Here is a 15,303-nt window from a genome sequence, read left to right on the forward strand (position 1 = left end):
ATCGGATTGTTATAACAAGTCATCCAATAGAGTAACGTCCTTTATGGGAGAGCATTTTTTTTGTGGAGAGGGTTTTGTATGAGCAAGTTGGATGAACTGGAATTGTTTTCTCTGAGTTTGAGGCCGCGGGGAGACCTGGTTATAAGAGGCATTTGTAAGACTGAATACCTTCACTGCGGTTTTCCTGGAGGCCACCCATTTTAATTCTATTTCCCATTCCAGCATCAGTTTATGACCTCTTCGACTACCACAAGACCACACTCGGGTTGGAGGCAGCAGCACCTCATACTCCATCTGGGTAGCCCCCAACCTAACTGCATGAATATTAATTTCTGCAACCCAGTTATTCCCACCTTTCTCCATTCCGACTCCCCCTTACCCTTCTCAAACGCCCATATTCTCACTATGATCCCCCTCCCCTTCCCTTTCTCCCATGGTGCACGCTGTTCTCCTATCAGATTCCTTCGTCTTTAGGCCTTTACCTGTCTCACCTATCACCTCCCAGCTTCTTACTTCATCCCCTTGCCCACTCACCTAGCTTCAACTATCACCTGCCATCTTGTACCCCTCCTTATCTTGTCTTCCCCTTTCCTTTCCAGTCCTAATGAAGGGTCTCAGCCCAAAATGTCGACTGTTTATTCTGTTACTACTATGTTACTGTCACTGGTTCGTCTCTGAGAGAGAGGGATCAACGATTGTTATTCTCACTTTTTTTGCGAGAGAGTTGGTTGGGGATTATTATTGTCCCTTTTTTCCCTGCAGGGAGGAAGGATTTTGATGTCTAAGTTTTGCTTATTTTTGATGTGGAGGGGAAGTTGATATCTTTTCTTTCAAGATATCCCATGGTCTTTCTGTATTTCACGGCCATCTGGAGAAGACAGATATCAGAGTTGTACTGTACCTTCATACTTTGACTGTAAAATGAACCTTTGTTCTGTAGATGCTGCTGGCTCTGCTGAGTTCCTCCATCACTTTGTGTCTGTGTTGCTCTGCATTTCCAGCATCTGCAGAATCAGTTGTGGCTCTGCTAAGCAGACAGTCTTTTTACCTCCAGGGTAGAAATGTCAAGTACAAGAGGACATACAGATGATAGGGGGAACAGTTTGGAGGAGATGACAGGGCAAGTTTTCTTTTTTAAGAACAGTGGAAAATAACCTGGAAAGTGTGTAGAAGCATATACAATAGTAGCATTTAAGAAGCCGTTATATAGACACCAATAGAAGGGTATGCATCATGTGCAGGTAAGAGAGATCGAGTTTAATTTGGCATCATGTGCAGTGCAGACTTTGCCTTTTCTGTACTGTATCCGAAATCCAAACTGGGGATGAGTTCTCGCACCAGCTGGTCACTCAGTGCTGCTGGGGGAGGCCTGTGGCTCAGGTGATGGCACCTCTATAGGGTAGGTGCATCAGGAAGTATAACATAACTGTTGACAGGCAATGTACAGCAAATCCTTTTATTTACTGAGTTTTTTCATTTAAAATCTCTCAGTTTTATACTACCTTAACATTTCACTACCGCTAGGCAGCGCTGTGCCCAATTACAGACACAAACTCCATTGTACACACATTTATTATACCAGACAGTCCCGTTTGCCTGCATCGCCAATAGGCTCTCCCTCCCCCCCCCCCCCACCCACCCTCGCTCCGTCCCACCCAGAGTTAAAAACAGATGCAAGTCAGCATTAGAAATTGAGAAGACTGAACTGGGGCCAAGGTGGGAGTGTGGTCTTCAGGGTCTCACTCTGTAAAGTCAGGTCGGTGACATAGTCTGTTCACACCCGATGGAAGAGCTATGGTGAAGTGTCAGTTGTAATTATAGGACTCAGTTTTAGGACGGTGATCAGATTTGGCTTTTAAATGCCTTTCTCTGTGTGTGTGTGGAATTGGCCGCAGCCCAGTGGTACTGCTCAGGTAGATGGGAGCCTGGGCGACTGTCTTAGATTGCGTTCAGCTCATTATCCTGGTGTTATATTCCAGCTGGGGGTAATCCTGTCCCTCTTGTGACAAGGTGTCTTTCAAAGGCCAAATATCCCAGCGACCCTTGGCTCAATCAGTGGTGTATCACAAATGCTCCAAAGCAGATCCTGGGATCAATTAAGTGTAGAACTACCTTTCCAATTTTTGAAAACACAATTCACGGAGACATTCTCTGTTGCTGTGAGCATTTCCTACACATTACACAAAGATAGGCTTTTCTTTTAAAAATAAATTGTATCCCACACAAAACTGAACGAATGACACCTGACAACAGACAGTTTGAATGTAAATGTACACTTCATTTTGTGCTAAACACTGACTCAATCACAGAGAGAAGCTCAGTGGGTTTGGTGTCTTGGAATGACAGTGCGGGGGGTATGGACGGAGAGGACCTTTGTTCAGGGGGTGGGGAAAGAAGAAACAAACACAGATCCAGGGGCAAATTGCCGTGTCAAATCTAGCAAGTGCTTCAACAGTAGGCAGAGTTAGTTGGAGGTTTATTACAGACTGAGTGCACCAACTTCTGTGTGGGCAGTGGGGAGAGATGGCTGGGGGAGGAGGCACAGGGAAAGTTGGGGTGCATGGGGGGAAACAACTCCCATTACAGTCACGCCGGAGGAGGACTGGTCACTTGCACGGAGGGGGGAGGGGGAGCGGAGAGGCATAGGGACATGAAGGCCGCAGGAGACTGTGGGACGGGACAACCTGTGCTTTCGGGGACCACACACGCGACACCCGGCGGTGAACAATAAGGGCACACAAAGCAGCTAAGAACAGGGAACTGCACTGGTACAATCCACACGCCCGAGCAGCCTTTTGGTAATTGCCCAAGAAAGCACAAATTTTGTGATGTTCGAGGGGCCAGGTTTCTGCTACGGGATCTAGCCCTGCGTTCCTTGCAGCTCTCTCTCTCTCTCACACGCACGCGGGAGACGGCGGCTGCTGCCAGGTCACAGCGTTCTCTCTCTCGCCGTGTCTTCCGTGTGACTCCCAATAACTCTAGAAAAGATATGTACAGTATCTGTATACAACCTGTGCAGAATTTGAGAATTTTTAAAAGACTATAACCACAGGATAAGGAGCCAAACCATTGCGTTAAACACTTTGACTCTCTCTGCTTCCGTTCGCCCACTTCCAAATATCCTTTGAAAGGCTAAAAGGTTCCGCCAAGTCCTATGATTAGAAAGGACACTTCACGTGGGTACTGACTGAGGAGGGAGGGAGCCCAGAAAGTAGTGCTTTTCCTCTATCAGTCTTGTTTTACTTGCCTCCTGTGCTCTCCTCCCCTACGGGACTGCTATCGATGGGAAGCATTCCTGGTTAGCACACCAGGGAGGCCGGTTAGTGCGGTCGCAGATCAGAAGACCACAGCTGTCGGAAGCAAGGTTGGTTTTATGCCGCAACCCAGCCACAGAACCCTCCCTCCAGCACCACCGCACGGCGCGGTGATTGGAAGGAAAGGAAATCAGAAGGAATGGTGAACTTATTTAACCAAAAACGGCCCCATCTCTACCCTCCCACCATGCCCCACCCCTTCCACCCCTCCCTCCCTAAACTCCCCTAAACTGGACATTAAAAAGGCTGCATCATACAATTAATAACCTGCACGCTGATGATTGAAAACATCACTCGAGTTTTGTAAAGCAAAATTTTCTGTAAAAATTAAGAAACACACGCAGACGAATCAAAAAAAAAGCTTGCTGGAAGGCCATGGCAGGAGACTGTACAAAGTTCAAAGCGCTGTGAATAGCCAAAGCGAGTGCACTGTGGTGCTTGACCCCCCGCTGCGCCCCGGGGCCAGTCGAGACCCCCCCCGGCTCGCTCGGGAGGCAAGCAGCCTAACAGTTACTGCGACAAAGAACAGAAGAACCAGACTAAAACTAAGAGAGGATCTCCTCCTGCCTACGAAACCGCACCACCTCCCCCCCACCACCCCCCATCTCCCTGACCAAGTCCTATGATTACCAACCGGAAACAAACCCATCCCAAACTGGCAGGGGGCAAATTTGAATCCCTTCCACCCTGATCTTGACTACTTGAGTACTGGTTACTCGAGAAAAAACCTCGGCGCCTCTACAGCCGCAGAGAAGGACCATCTATTAGCGAGCGGAGACATGCAAACTGACAGTGCGTTCTCACGACCGGCCATTTTTAAGACCCCTCTCCAACTGCCATCAAACTTGAGCTCAAGTACTAAGTCCCAACTACACAGCAGTCAGTGCGCCAACCACCCCCCTCCCCCCAGATCTGCTCCGCCAATGAAGGGGTACAGAGGTTGCCATCTTGTGACGGGCTACTGTGGCTGGCGGGCTCACACGGGAAGCTCTGGATTTTCCGAGCCGTGAGCTGCAGAGGGTGCCGGCTTTAGGGGGAGGTGCCAGCGTCAGGTTCAGCTAAATCTGAGCAGGTTGGTGAGACCAGACTCAGAGTTAGAGACAGGGTCTGTGTAAGTGCTGGTTGAGTAGACCCCACAGGGAATTCGGGGGGTGGTTCTGCTGTTTCTGGAAGCTCAATGTGGTTTTGGGATGGGGGGGGGGGGGGGGGGGTGCTGGTGAAGAGAGGCCGGCAGATTTCCACAGTCTGCCTCAGGGCACGCTGCAAACCAAAAGGACAAAACAAGCTCCTTGGCTTCATGCCTTCAGGATTCCCAACAGAGCTGCCGGACCGTCCCGGTGAGGTGGAGGCCTCGGGCTTCCAACCTGAAAACCTTTGGGGTGAGTGACGGCACAGGAAGGTCAGGCAGGCCTGGGTGGCTTCCCAGCCGCGGCATGCCCTCTTCACCGGAAGCCAGGTTGACTCAACGCCTCCTCGGCGGTAGCTGTCCGCCTGGCTCCGTACCATGGTGCCCGCTGGCACAGGATGGGGGCCGCTTCCCAGCCAAGGATCCAAAGCCAATGATAATCACGGAAGTGAGCACAGGAAAGACCACCCCCCCACCCACCCCGGACCCACTGAACCTCCATCATCCCGTCCCAGAAATCAGGAATCTGCCAGTGCTATGGAACGTCACTCCCAGGGAAGGGGTGGTGGGGGGGGGGGGGGGGGGGGGGGGTAAATCACCCGCAGAGCAGGACAAAGGGAGAGTCAATGAAGGATTTGTATGTATGAGGGGGGAGAGAGACTGTGTGGGTGTGTGTGTGAGAGAGAGAGAGTAATAACGTAGGCATGTGCACAATCAGGGGAAGTGGGCCAGCCTGTTTTATACATTCCAGATTAGATACTGCGGTTTGTCTGCTGAAGAAGAAGCTGAAATGCCCCGTAAAGCCAGGCACTCACTTTGTTAAAAGGAGTAAAAAATAAAATTAAAAACAGAACATCTAACACTAGCCAAAAAGGATGAGTAAAAGCCCCACAGCCACCTGGCGCTCCACTGGAATGAAACTATGTCGGAGACGGGCTAGGGACGCACGCGTACAGTCACACTTTCATCGGTAGCCATAGTAGTTGTTGTAGTTGTTGTAGTAGCGGTTTCGATCGTCGTAGTAGCGGCTTCGATCGTCGTAGTAGCGGTTCCACTGGAGACAGGGCAAACAAGGCAGACATTAGTTTGGGCTTGGTGTATCGTGCCCCCCCCACCCCCACCCGTTACTTTAGCCCGACGTTCACCGTGCACATGCCTGGGGACACTGGGTTTTCTCAGCTTAAAGACACATCCCAAGTCTCTGCAACCCCCCCCCCCCCCCGTTTCCCTACACCAGCACCAGACAGGGGAAGCGGTGACCATCTCCAGCCTAGTGGTGTCACAACGCTCTCCTGTGGCCAAAGTTTGCTAGAACAAAGTTCAAAGTAAATTTATTATCGAAGTACATATACGTCACCATATACCACCCTGAGATTCATTTTCTCACGGGCATTCACAGAACAAAAATACAACGGAACAAATGAAAACTAGAAAGACTGTCAATCAATGTGCAAAAGACAAACTGTGCAAATGTTTTTAAAAAAACTAATGAGCAGGAGATGCACTGAGTACAGGAGGCCTGAGTTAGAAGGACTGGGTAGATAAGACTGGGACCTTGCTCCCCTGAAACACGAGGCTGAGGAGTAATCTTATCAAGGTTTGTAAAACCAGGAGAGGCCCAGATAAGGTGGATAGACACAGTCATTTTCCAATGGTAAAGGAATCTAAGATTAAAGAGCATTACAGGTGGCCCCCATTTTCGAACGTTCACTTACGACAGCTCACTGTTACAAAAGACCTACACTAGTACCTGTTTTTGCTAACCAAAGAGGATTTTCGCTTTTACGAGAAAAAGACGCCCACTTTATACGTGTGTTTACCCCGAGAAAGACTACAATGACCGTGAAGCCTTGTGCGGGCAGTTGTTTGCATATGCGTGTATGTGCCAATTTTTTCCCTCCAAATCGATTTTGGCTCACTGTCTTCCCGATTTTGGTATGTGAAACTACACCGTACATACAATATTTCTGTTTTATATAACGCTGTATATTTATCATATCATTCCTGCTTTTACTACTTATTTGGTATGATTTGGTAGGTTATTTTTTTTGGGTCTGGGAACGCTCAAAAATTTTCCCCGTATTACTGAATGGTAATTGTTTCTTCACTTTACGACATTTTGGCTTACAAACAGTTCCATAGGAACGCTCTACCTTCCGATAGCGGGGGAAACCTGTATTTACATTAAAGAGCATAATGTTAACATTATTTTTATCATTTACTTATCATTTATTGTTAGTTTCTGTTTTTGTATTTGCACAGTTTGTCTTCTGTACATTGTCAGTCTTTGTGTGTAATTTTTAATTGATTCTATTTTATTTTGTTTTACTGTGAATGCCTACAAGAAAATTAATCTCTGGTATTTGGTGGCGTACATGCACTTTGGACTTTAAGGTGAAAGGGGAAAAGTTTATAGGGGGCCCAGCCCAAGGGGTAGGTTTCTCACACACGGATTTATGGAACGACCTGCCCAGTTGAAGCAGTAGAGCTGGGTACAATTATGTTTAAAAAGACAGGTACATGGATAGAGAGAAGGAGGTCGGTCAAATGCAGGCTAATGGGACTAGAATCTTGGTCAGCAAGGACAAGTCGTTTCTGTCCCACGCAGCCCTATGGTGCAGCGTGAACCTCAATGAACACAAATGGGAACCTACCTCACGAGTGTATTCGCGATAATAGTCCCGATATCTGGGGTAGTCGTAGGCCTGCGTGTAACCCCGGTCATACTGCTGCCTGTAGCGGTCGTAGGCTTTGTGGTAATCCTGCGACAACAAGAAACATTCAGTGAGTCAGTTCAGCACTGGCCGCCTGCTGTGACGTTACACAGAACGTGGGTGGGGAAATTGCTAACCAAAGGGTGGGAGCCTGCACAATGGAACTTGCAATTCATCTCACTGGACTTCAAGGTGACACCAAAGAAATTACTGGGCCACAGGTTACACTTACACCAGACTCTCAGGTTGCTTGTCTTCTGGCCCCAATATCTAAGAAAGGATGTGCTGGCATTGGGGAGCATCTATGATGTTCACAAAAATGATCCCAGGAATGAAATGGATAACACGAGAAGAGTTTGATGACTGTGGACCCGTACTCACTGGAGTTTAGAAGAATGGGGTGGGGTGTGAAATCTCACTGAAACCTATTGAGTATTGAAAGGCCTAGACAGAATGGATGTGGGAAGGATATTTTCAATACCGGAGTCTAGGACCAGAGAGCACAGCCTCAGAATAGGACGCCACTTTAGAACTGAGACGAGGAGGAATTTCTTTAGCCGGAGAGTACAGAATTCATTGCCACAGACGGCTATGGAGACCAAGTTTTTGGGTATATTTAAAGAGGAGGCTGATAAGATTCTTGATTAGTACGGGTGTCAAAGGTTACCAGCAGACATGAAAAAGGGGCTGAGAAGTAATAAATCAGCTGTGATGAAATGGCAGAGCAGATTTGATGGGATGAATGGCCCAATTCTGCTCCTGGTTCTTTTGGCCTTGTGGACACTGTGGAGCTAACAGTTGAAGGGAGTTACTATACAGACCAAATAAGATGTAACGGAATGGCGGAACGAGCTTGAGGGGATTTCGATTTGCCTCTTACCTCCCTGTATGCTGGGTTGTTGCCATAGGCTTGACCCCAGCCTTGACCATACTGCGACCGATCGTAGTTCCTGTTGTCCCATCTGGCCATGCGGTTGCCACCTGCAGCAAAACAGAGGTTAGGGTAGGGTGTACAACACCAACATGCTAAACAAACTGAGTAAGAACAAAGGCTTAAGTCCTCACAATTGCACAAAAATAGTGTGGGGGGGGGGGGGGGGGAGAATAGAGAGCTACATTTACCCTGGAAGATGCTGAACCCTAGGATGTTGATGCTGTGGACATGGAGGCAAGAGGGGGGCGTTAAATCACAATTCTGAATGTGTACTTTATAGAGAAACAAACCAAAAAGTCTGTAAGAACTCACTGGGTCAGACATCCGTGGTGGGACATGGACAGTAGACATTTCAGGAAACCACCCTCTCACCACAACGCTGCCTGACCCCGAGTTTGCTCCACATTCCAGCCACTGGGTCTCCATTTCCTTTGTGCTTTGGAATGTCAGGAGACTCACGGCATACCCACATCTACTCCAGCTGCCCAGACTGAGTTTCTGGTTTCAGCAATGCCAAGGCAGATGGAGTGTAGGACATGGTCCCACCATGTAGTGCAGGCCAACACCTACCTAACCCTTCCCTTCTGCATTGCCCTCCATTTTTTATCATCCATGTGCCTATCTAATGCGAGGTTCCTAAATGCTCCTAACGTGTCTATCCTACCACCACCTTTGGCAGGGCATTCCACACATCCACCGCTCTCTGTGAAAAAAAAATTACTTCTGACATCCCCTATACTTTCTTCTAATCACCTTAAAATTATGCCCTTTCATATTAGCTATTTCTCCCCTAGGAAAAAGGTCCTGCCTGCCCACTCAATCTATTCCTCTTCTTATCTTATACACCTCTAGGAAGTCCTGCTCAACCATCCCACACAAGACATCTTCTCTAAATCCAGGCAGCATCCTGCTAAATCCTCCTACAAGGATGTGACCAGAACTGAACACAATACTCCAAGTATGGTCTAACATAGTTAGACACCTTGTCTGATCCGGTTATTGCCCGGCACTTAAAGATTAGCATGCACACCAAAACACAGTGAAATGTGTCGTTGGCCTCGATGACCAACACCGTAAGCTGGGGGCAGCCCACAAGTATTGTCACACTCCCAGGGCCAACATGCCCACAACTTACTTACACCTAACCCACGTGTCTTTGGAATGCGGGAGGAAATCAGAGCACCCAGAGAATGGATAAACTCCTTACAGATGGTGGCGGGAATTGAACTCCGATCTTCAGATCGATTGCTGACATGGTAAAGAGTCATGCTACCTGCTCACCACACTGGTCATTTCTCAGGACATGTTGTCCAGGGGTTGAAGGGGTGAGACCAGCAAACAGCCCCCTTTTCTGACCTTAGGAGGCTGCAGAAGGTGGCCTGGCCGAGGACAACGCCTCGAGGTACCCCTGACAGCCACACTCTCTTTAGTGAGACAAGAAGACTCCAACCCATGGAGAGTTTTGGCCCAGGACAGTTTCTTGCCCCCGATCCTGGATTTGCAGATCAGGACACTGATTTTTGCCCAGAAGTGCAGTTGGGCTCCCCGAATCTCACCGTAGTTCCTGTCGCGGTCATTGCGGTTACGGTAATTACGCCGGTCTTGCCGCTTCTCCTGCTGTGGCCGGGCTTTCTTCGCCTCCTCCTTGTATTTGCTCATCAGCTTGCTGGCTTGCTCCTTCTCGAGCTCCACATAAGTAACCTTGTCCAGGAAGTCACTTGTCTCCGGGAACGTAAAGTTCACTGGAAGCAGCACACAAAACCCAGCAAGTCAGAATCAGGATCAGGTTTATTAAGTTCGTTGCTTTGTGGCAGCATTATAGTGTGAGATAAACCATAGGATATTATAAAAAATCTGAAGGGCCGTTGTTGGCCTGCTCTTTCATGGGACAGGGCACTTGTTCAGGGGCCAAGGGTGATACGTTAGTAGGAGACCGGACAGACTGTCGGGGTTATAGAATTAGGTAGGGATGTATGGGCTGTAGACGCCAGAGGTAGGGTTGGATCAGGGATGTTACGGGTAAGGGGATTACAGGGAGAGCGATGAACATATGGGTCACTGAGATGGTGGGCGGGCAGGTAGAGAGGGGTCTCTGAGTTGAGGAGGGGCATTAGGCATGGACCCTTGAGTTGACACACTACTCTACCAGTGGATCTCCACTCTCCACTCCTCATCCTTAACCCAAGGGCCTCCCCCTCCGAACAGAGTGAACCTCACCAGTTCTTCCGACCAACCATCCATGCCCTGCAGTGACTCCCACAACCAGCCCACTCCCCACACTTCCTCATTCAGCCCAGGAAGACCTGGCTCCAGGCAGCTTAGACTATAAGACACTGGAGCAGAATTAGGCCATTCAGCCCATCGAGTCTGCTCTGCATTCCAGCATGGTTGATTGCTGATCCCGGATCCCACTCAACCCCATACATCTGCCTTCTCACCAGATCCCTTGAATCCCTGACCAATCAGGAAGCAATCAACATTGGCACACTAGCTGCATCTCCTGGGTACAGCGGAGACAGGAAGGAGCAGCACAACCCGGCGAACCACAACAAACGCACCCCAACTGCCCCCCTCACCTTTCATCTCATGCAGCACGAAGTCCGGCAAGTCCTCGGTCTCCTCCGTCAGCCGCAATTTCATTCTGGCCTTCCAATCCTCGTCGCTCGGGCAGATCACCACCGCCTGGCGGGAGAAGCCTTTGAACGGGATCATCTTCCGCCGCTGGGCCGAGCTGTACACGTTGCTCTGAAGGAGAGAAGGACACAGGAGCTGTTCACGAGTGTTGCCTCTTACCCTCTGCACTTGCCCCTTCTCCGGATGCTACCCAGAGCCATTGCCACTTGGTGATCCACTCCAAGTGAAAGGAAACTTCACTAGGAGTTTCCTGAGAGAAGGGGTGGAGACTGCAGCTCTGCTCAAGGGACACCACAAAGGGGAACGGCTGATTCAGAGTGTCTGTGAAGCTTCAGCTGGAGATGATTGGGCAACTTCTGTCAATTTGGTCTCCAACTTCCACACAACGTACATTCAGCCCTCTGAACTGGCGCAGGGAATTCCCAGCAACCCATCAATTTCCCCTAAAACCCATATTCCCAAAATCCATTTCAGCAACAGCTTGCTGTTTTCTACAGCCTACCCAAGGGATAACTTAATAGCCAATTTAACTACCAACTGATTATTTCCAGGTCCGCCAGGAGCCAAGCACAGAACTGGAAAAAGCTACAGCTGGTCGTAGACCCGGCCAGCTAGCATCCCCACCATCGAGGACATCTCCAAAAGGCAACGTCCATGATCAAAGACCCCCACCACCCAGGACAAGCCCTCATCCCATTACTAGCACCAGGGAGGAGGTAAGGGGCCTGAAGACCCACATCCAACGTTCGAGGAACAGTCTCTTCCCCTGCGCCATCAGATTTCTGAATGGGCCAGGAACCCACAAACATCATCTCACCATTCTGCTCTTTTTCAGTACCGTCTATTTACATCTCTGCGTGCGTGCTATAACATAGAGTGTGTTTTATGCACTTTGCTGTCCTGCTGCCGCTAAACAGCAAATTTCGCATGACGGTGATAGTAATCCTGATTTTTATTCTGGATGTAGGAGGGAAACAGAGCATCCAAGGGGCGACCACACAGTCACAGTGAGAACGTGCGAAGGTCAGACCTGAACCCTGCTTGCCGGAGCTGCAAGCGAGTGGCTCTATTAGCTTGCCAATGTACTGTGTCTGCAGATTTGCATTACTAGCTATCCCAATAAATTATTTTACTCTTATCAAGTGCTGGTCACACGTTGTGTTTACAGACTGTTTAAACAAGATTCCAGTAAAGCCTGCTCCCTGACTAACTGGCAGGCACAGACACTCCAGCCCTTGCCGGGGCAGGAGGACGATGAGTACCTGATCGAGGATGTAGTTGCGCTTCTTGCAAGCAGCGACCTGGATCAGCTTGTTCAATGACTGGGTCGCCTGCTGGATGAGAGTGTTCCGAAGTGCCACGCTCATTTCGGGACCATCCTGCCCCTTGACCTGTTAAAAAATCCAAAGAGCACCACCGTGAGGTACATAGAACATAGAATAGGCCCGTCACCACCTTTCAACCTACCCCAAGATCAATCTAGAGCTCCCCTCCTACATGGCCCTCCATTTTTCTTTCATCCATGCACCTAAGTAAGTCTCTTATATATTCCTAAGGTATTTGTCTCTACCACCTCCCCTGGCAGGGTATTCCACACACCCACCACTCTGTAAAAATAAAACACACCAATGACATGCCCTCCACGTAATGCCATTACCCCACCTCTTTTAACTTCCTCCCTCTGAAACATGTAGTAGCCACAAAGTCGTAGTTCCATTGCTCACAGCCCTTGTCCCCAATACACTTTGCATTAAAGTCAACTCATTTCAACCCGGTGAACTGACTGCCTGTCCACTGTCCATCCTAAAATACGATCCAAACAACAAACCTGACACAGGATGCCTGCCGGACCAAAGAGTTGACTCCATAAATTCTTATTCCTGAAGCACCCAGAGGAAACCTAAGTGGTCATGATAGAAATATGTAAACCCCACAGGTCACTGGAGCCCTGGGGTACCAGCACTAGCTATTAATGTCAGGCCAGTCCTTTTAGTAAGCTCAATAGACTCTGTAGAGAAGGCCACCTTGTGGAAGACAAGATACCAAACTGGGGATTAACTCTGCCCTTGACCTGAGGCATGAATTTTAGTCAGCAAACTTTCTTGAAATGCAGTAAGACCGTAAGATACAGAAGCAGAACTAGGCCATTCCGCCCATCGAGTCTGCTCCGCCATTTTGTCATGGCTGATCCATTTTTCCTCTCAGCCCCAATCTCCTGCCTTCCCCCTTCATCCCCTCACTAATCAAGAACCTATCACCCTCTCCTTAAATATACATACAGACTTGGCCTCCATAGCCACCTACGGCAATGAAATCCACAGATTCACCACTCTCTGGCTAGAGAAATCCTGCATCTCCATTCTAATTGGACATCCTCTGGTCTTAGACACCCCCACCATAGGAAACATCCTCAACGCATCCATTCTACTGAGGCCGCCCCCCCCCCCCCCCGCCCCCCAGCCCCATTCTCCTGAATTCATTTGAGCACAGGCCCAGATCCTACAAAATTAGAATCTTGATTGGGGAGGAAAACTGAAACTTAGTATTTCTTACCCTCATTCTATCCAGCATGTTGAGGGTTCCCAGTATGTTGTATCTTTTGTCTGGGTTCTCAGCCACATGCTTCTTCACCCAGGTGGTCTTACCAACCCCTGGCATGCCAACCATCAGCAGAACCTGGAGGAGAAGAGAGCGGCATTTTAACGACCAATATTCATCTCAACACGGGACGTGAACTCAATTCAGAGTCCTAAAGATCCTGCATTCAGCACTGTTACATTCCCAATATCACAGTGACAAAAAGGGGGAAAAAAGTTTGCAAAAGTGGGCAGCACGGTAGCGCACTGTGCAGTTCGATTCCCACCGCTGCCCGTAAGGAGTATGTACATTCTCCCCTTCACCATGTGGGGTTCCTCCGGGTGCTCCGGTTCTAAGACCTACCGGTAGGTAGGTTAATTGGTCATTGTAAATTGTCCCGTGATTGGGCTGGGGTTAAATCAGGGGATTGCTGGCTGCCGCAGCTCAAAAGGCTGGAATGAACTTATTTGTGGTGCATCTCAATCAGTAACTATTAGGGCAAAGTTTTGCTGTGCCACCCAGCGCACTCCCGTGTCTCAAGATCCAGCCCCTTTCCAGTGGGCTGTCAGCGCTCACCCTTTCGTAGCAGAATTTATCCGGAAAGATTCTCGGAGCAGGAGAATAGCGAGGCTTTTACTTCTCAAAACACGGTCAAGCATCCAACACCAACTGGTGCCCACATGCCAATGTCCTCTGTCCAACGAGCACAGTTACCCATTTCACAGCATCGAGTTAAATACCAACGAATTACAATCTATTGTTTCATCAGGCATTGTAATCGGATGGGACACCTTTGGCAGAAGTGGCAGCTACTTTCTCAAAGATCAGGGAGACCAACCACAACCGCGATTCAACGAGCAGAACAAGGAGTCTGTTCGTGCCTGGTCTCCGATTAAAGTAAGATTGTAGCTGGGGTGGGGGAAATAAAAAAGCAGATACTGGGAAGTAAATTAAAAGCAGTGTGCTGGGAAATATCCATCAGGTCTGGCAGCATCTTTTGATTTCTATCGGAAAACAGGATTTGTTGATTTCTATTGGAGTAAATAGACATCATTACCAGATTGAATACCTGTGCAATGAGACTGCAAGCTCACCCCTGCCTTCTTGGAAAGGTGATGGACACCTTTTAAGGCAGAGGATGAAGTACTGAAGGCTCAGGACCCTCAGAGAGAAAAAGGCATGGTCTTAACAGTCTTAAATGAAGGGGCCGTTATTTTCAAACAGTGGTCTTGAAGTCCTAGATTCTCTTACAAAAGGAAGCACCCCCTTTCTATGTCCATCTTAAGTCAGGGCTGGGAACTAACACAAGAAACTACTGCTCTCTATGGGTTGGTACCAATAGAGTAACAGTTATTTTCAGTACTTGCCTCACACGCATCCCTGGTCTTGGGCCCAACTGCTCCACGAACTCTGTCCTCCAGGGCAACGTTCTGGATGATAGTGTAATCCTCTGGGACAGGGAAGAACGGTTCCTCCTTCTGACCGAAGTTGCACTCCAACGCGCAGTTTTTAGTCAGGACGTGTGGGAACAACGCCTTGTCGCCCAAAGACTCCTTGCTGACTGTGAAGGCAACCCCGAGACATGCACCGTTCAACGAAAAAGAGAGCTCCACATCCTCGCCGTCAAAGTTCTGTGAAGCCAAAGTAAGAATTCTGTTAGAACGGACTTGCAGGAGACCAGCTAGTTCTATTGCTCCCAATTAGACTGGTCGTGTCACCTCCCACACAGTCTTTCTGATCTCCCAGTCATGAACAGTTTAACCGAAGCTCAGACTGAGGAGGAGAAGGGAAGGGCTGCAGGCTCAATACAAGCCTTGGTCAACATGGAAAACTGACTTTCTCACTCAGAGATCAGAAGACAGCTGGTATGGGGAAAGGCAACGTTGAGTTGTACTGCACAGAACACTGAGACAGACATTTCAGTCCATCATATCCACGCTAAAGTCCAGTTAATTTTATTATCAAAGCCCATAGAAACAGGAGCAGAATTAGGCCACTCGGCCC

At 48.8% G+C, this 15,303-nt stretch overlaps 1 protein-coding gene across 1 annotated transcript in view; it reads right to left on the minus strand.

Moving 5' to 3' along the window:
- Positions 1–1,442: 1,442 nt before the first annotated feature.
- Positions 1,443–15,303, minus strand: part of LOC140717668 (heterogeneous nuclear ribonucleoprotein U-like protein 2) — a 43,216-nt gene continuing 29,355 nt past the window's right edge. The window contains exons 7-14 of the mRNA XM_073031305.1: positions 14,667–14,930; positions 13,276–13,398; positions 11,985–12,113; positions 10,665–10,833; positions 9,645–9,830; positions 8,035–8,135; positions 7,095–7,202; positions 1,443–5,494 (exon numbers count right to left, since the gene is read on the minus strand). Coding sequence (XP_072887406.1) covers positions 5,405–5,494; positions 7,095–7,202; positions 8,035–8,135; positions 9,645–9,830; positions 10,665–10,833; positions 11,985–12,113; positions 13,276–13,398; positions 14,667–14,930 — 1,170 coding nt within the window. The 3' untranslated portion in view covers positions 1,443–5,404. The remainder of the gene's footprint in view (positions 5,495–7,094; positions 7,203–8,034; positions 8,136–9,644; positions 9,831–10,664; positions 10,834–11,984; positions 12,114–13,275; positions 13,399–14,666; positions 14,931–15,303) is intronic.

The sequence above is a fragment of the Hemitrygon akajei genome, chromosome 28 (genome assembly GCF_048418815.1).
Source record: "Hemitrygon akajei chromosome 28, sHemAka1.3, whole genome shotgun sequence".
NCBI classification, from domain to species: domain Eukaryota; kingdom Metazoa; phylum Chordata; class Chondrichthyes; order Myliobatiformes; family Dasyatidae; genus Hemitrygon; species Hemitrygon akajei.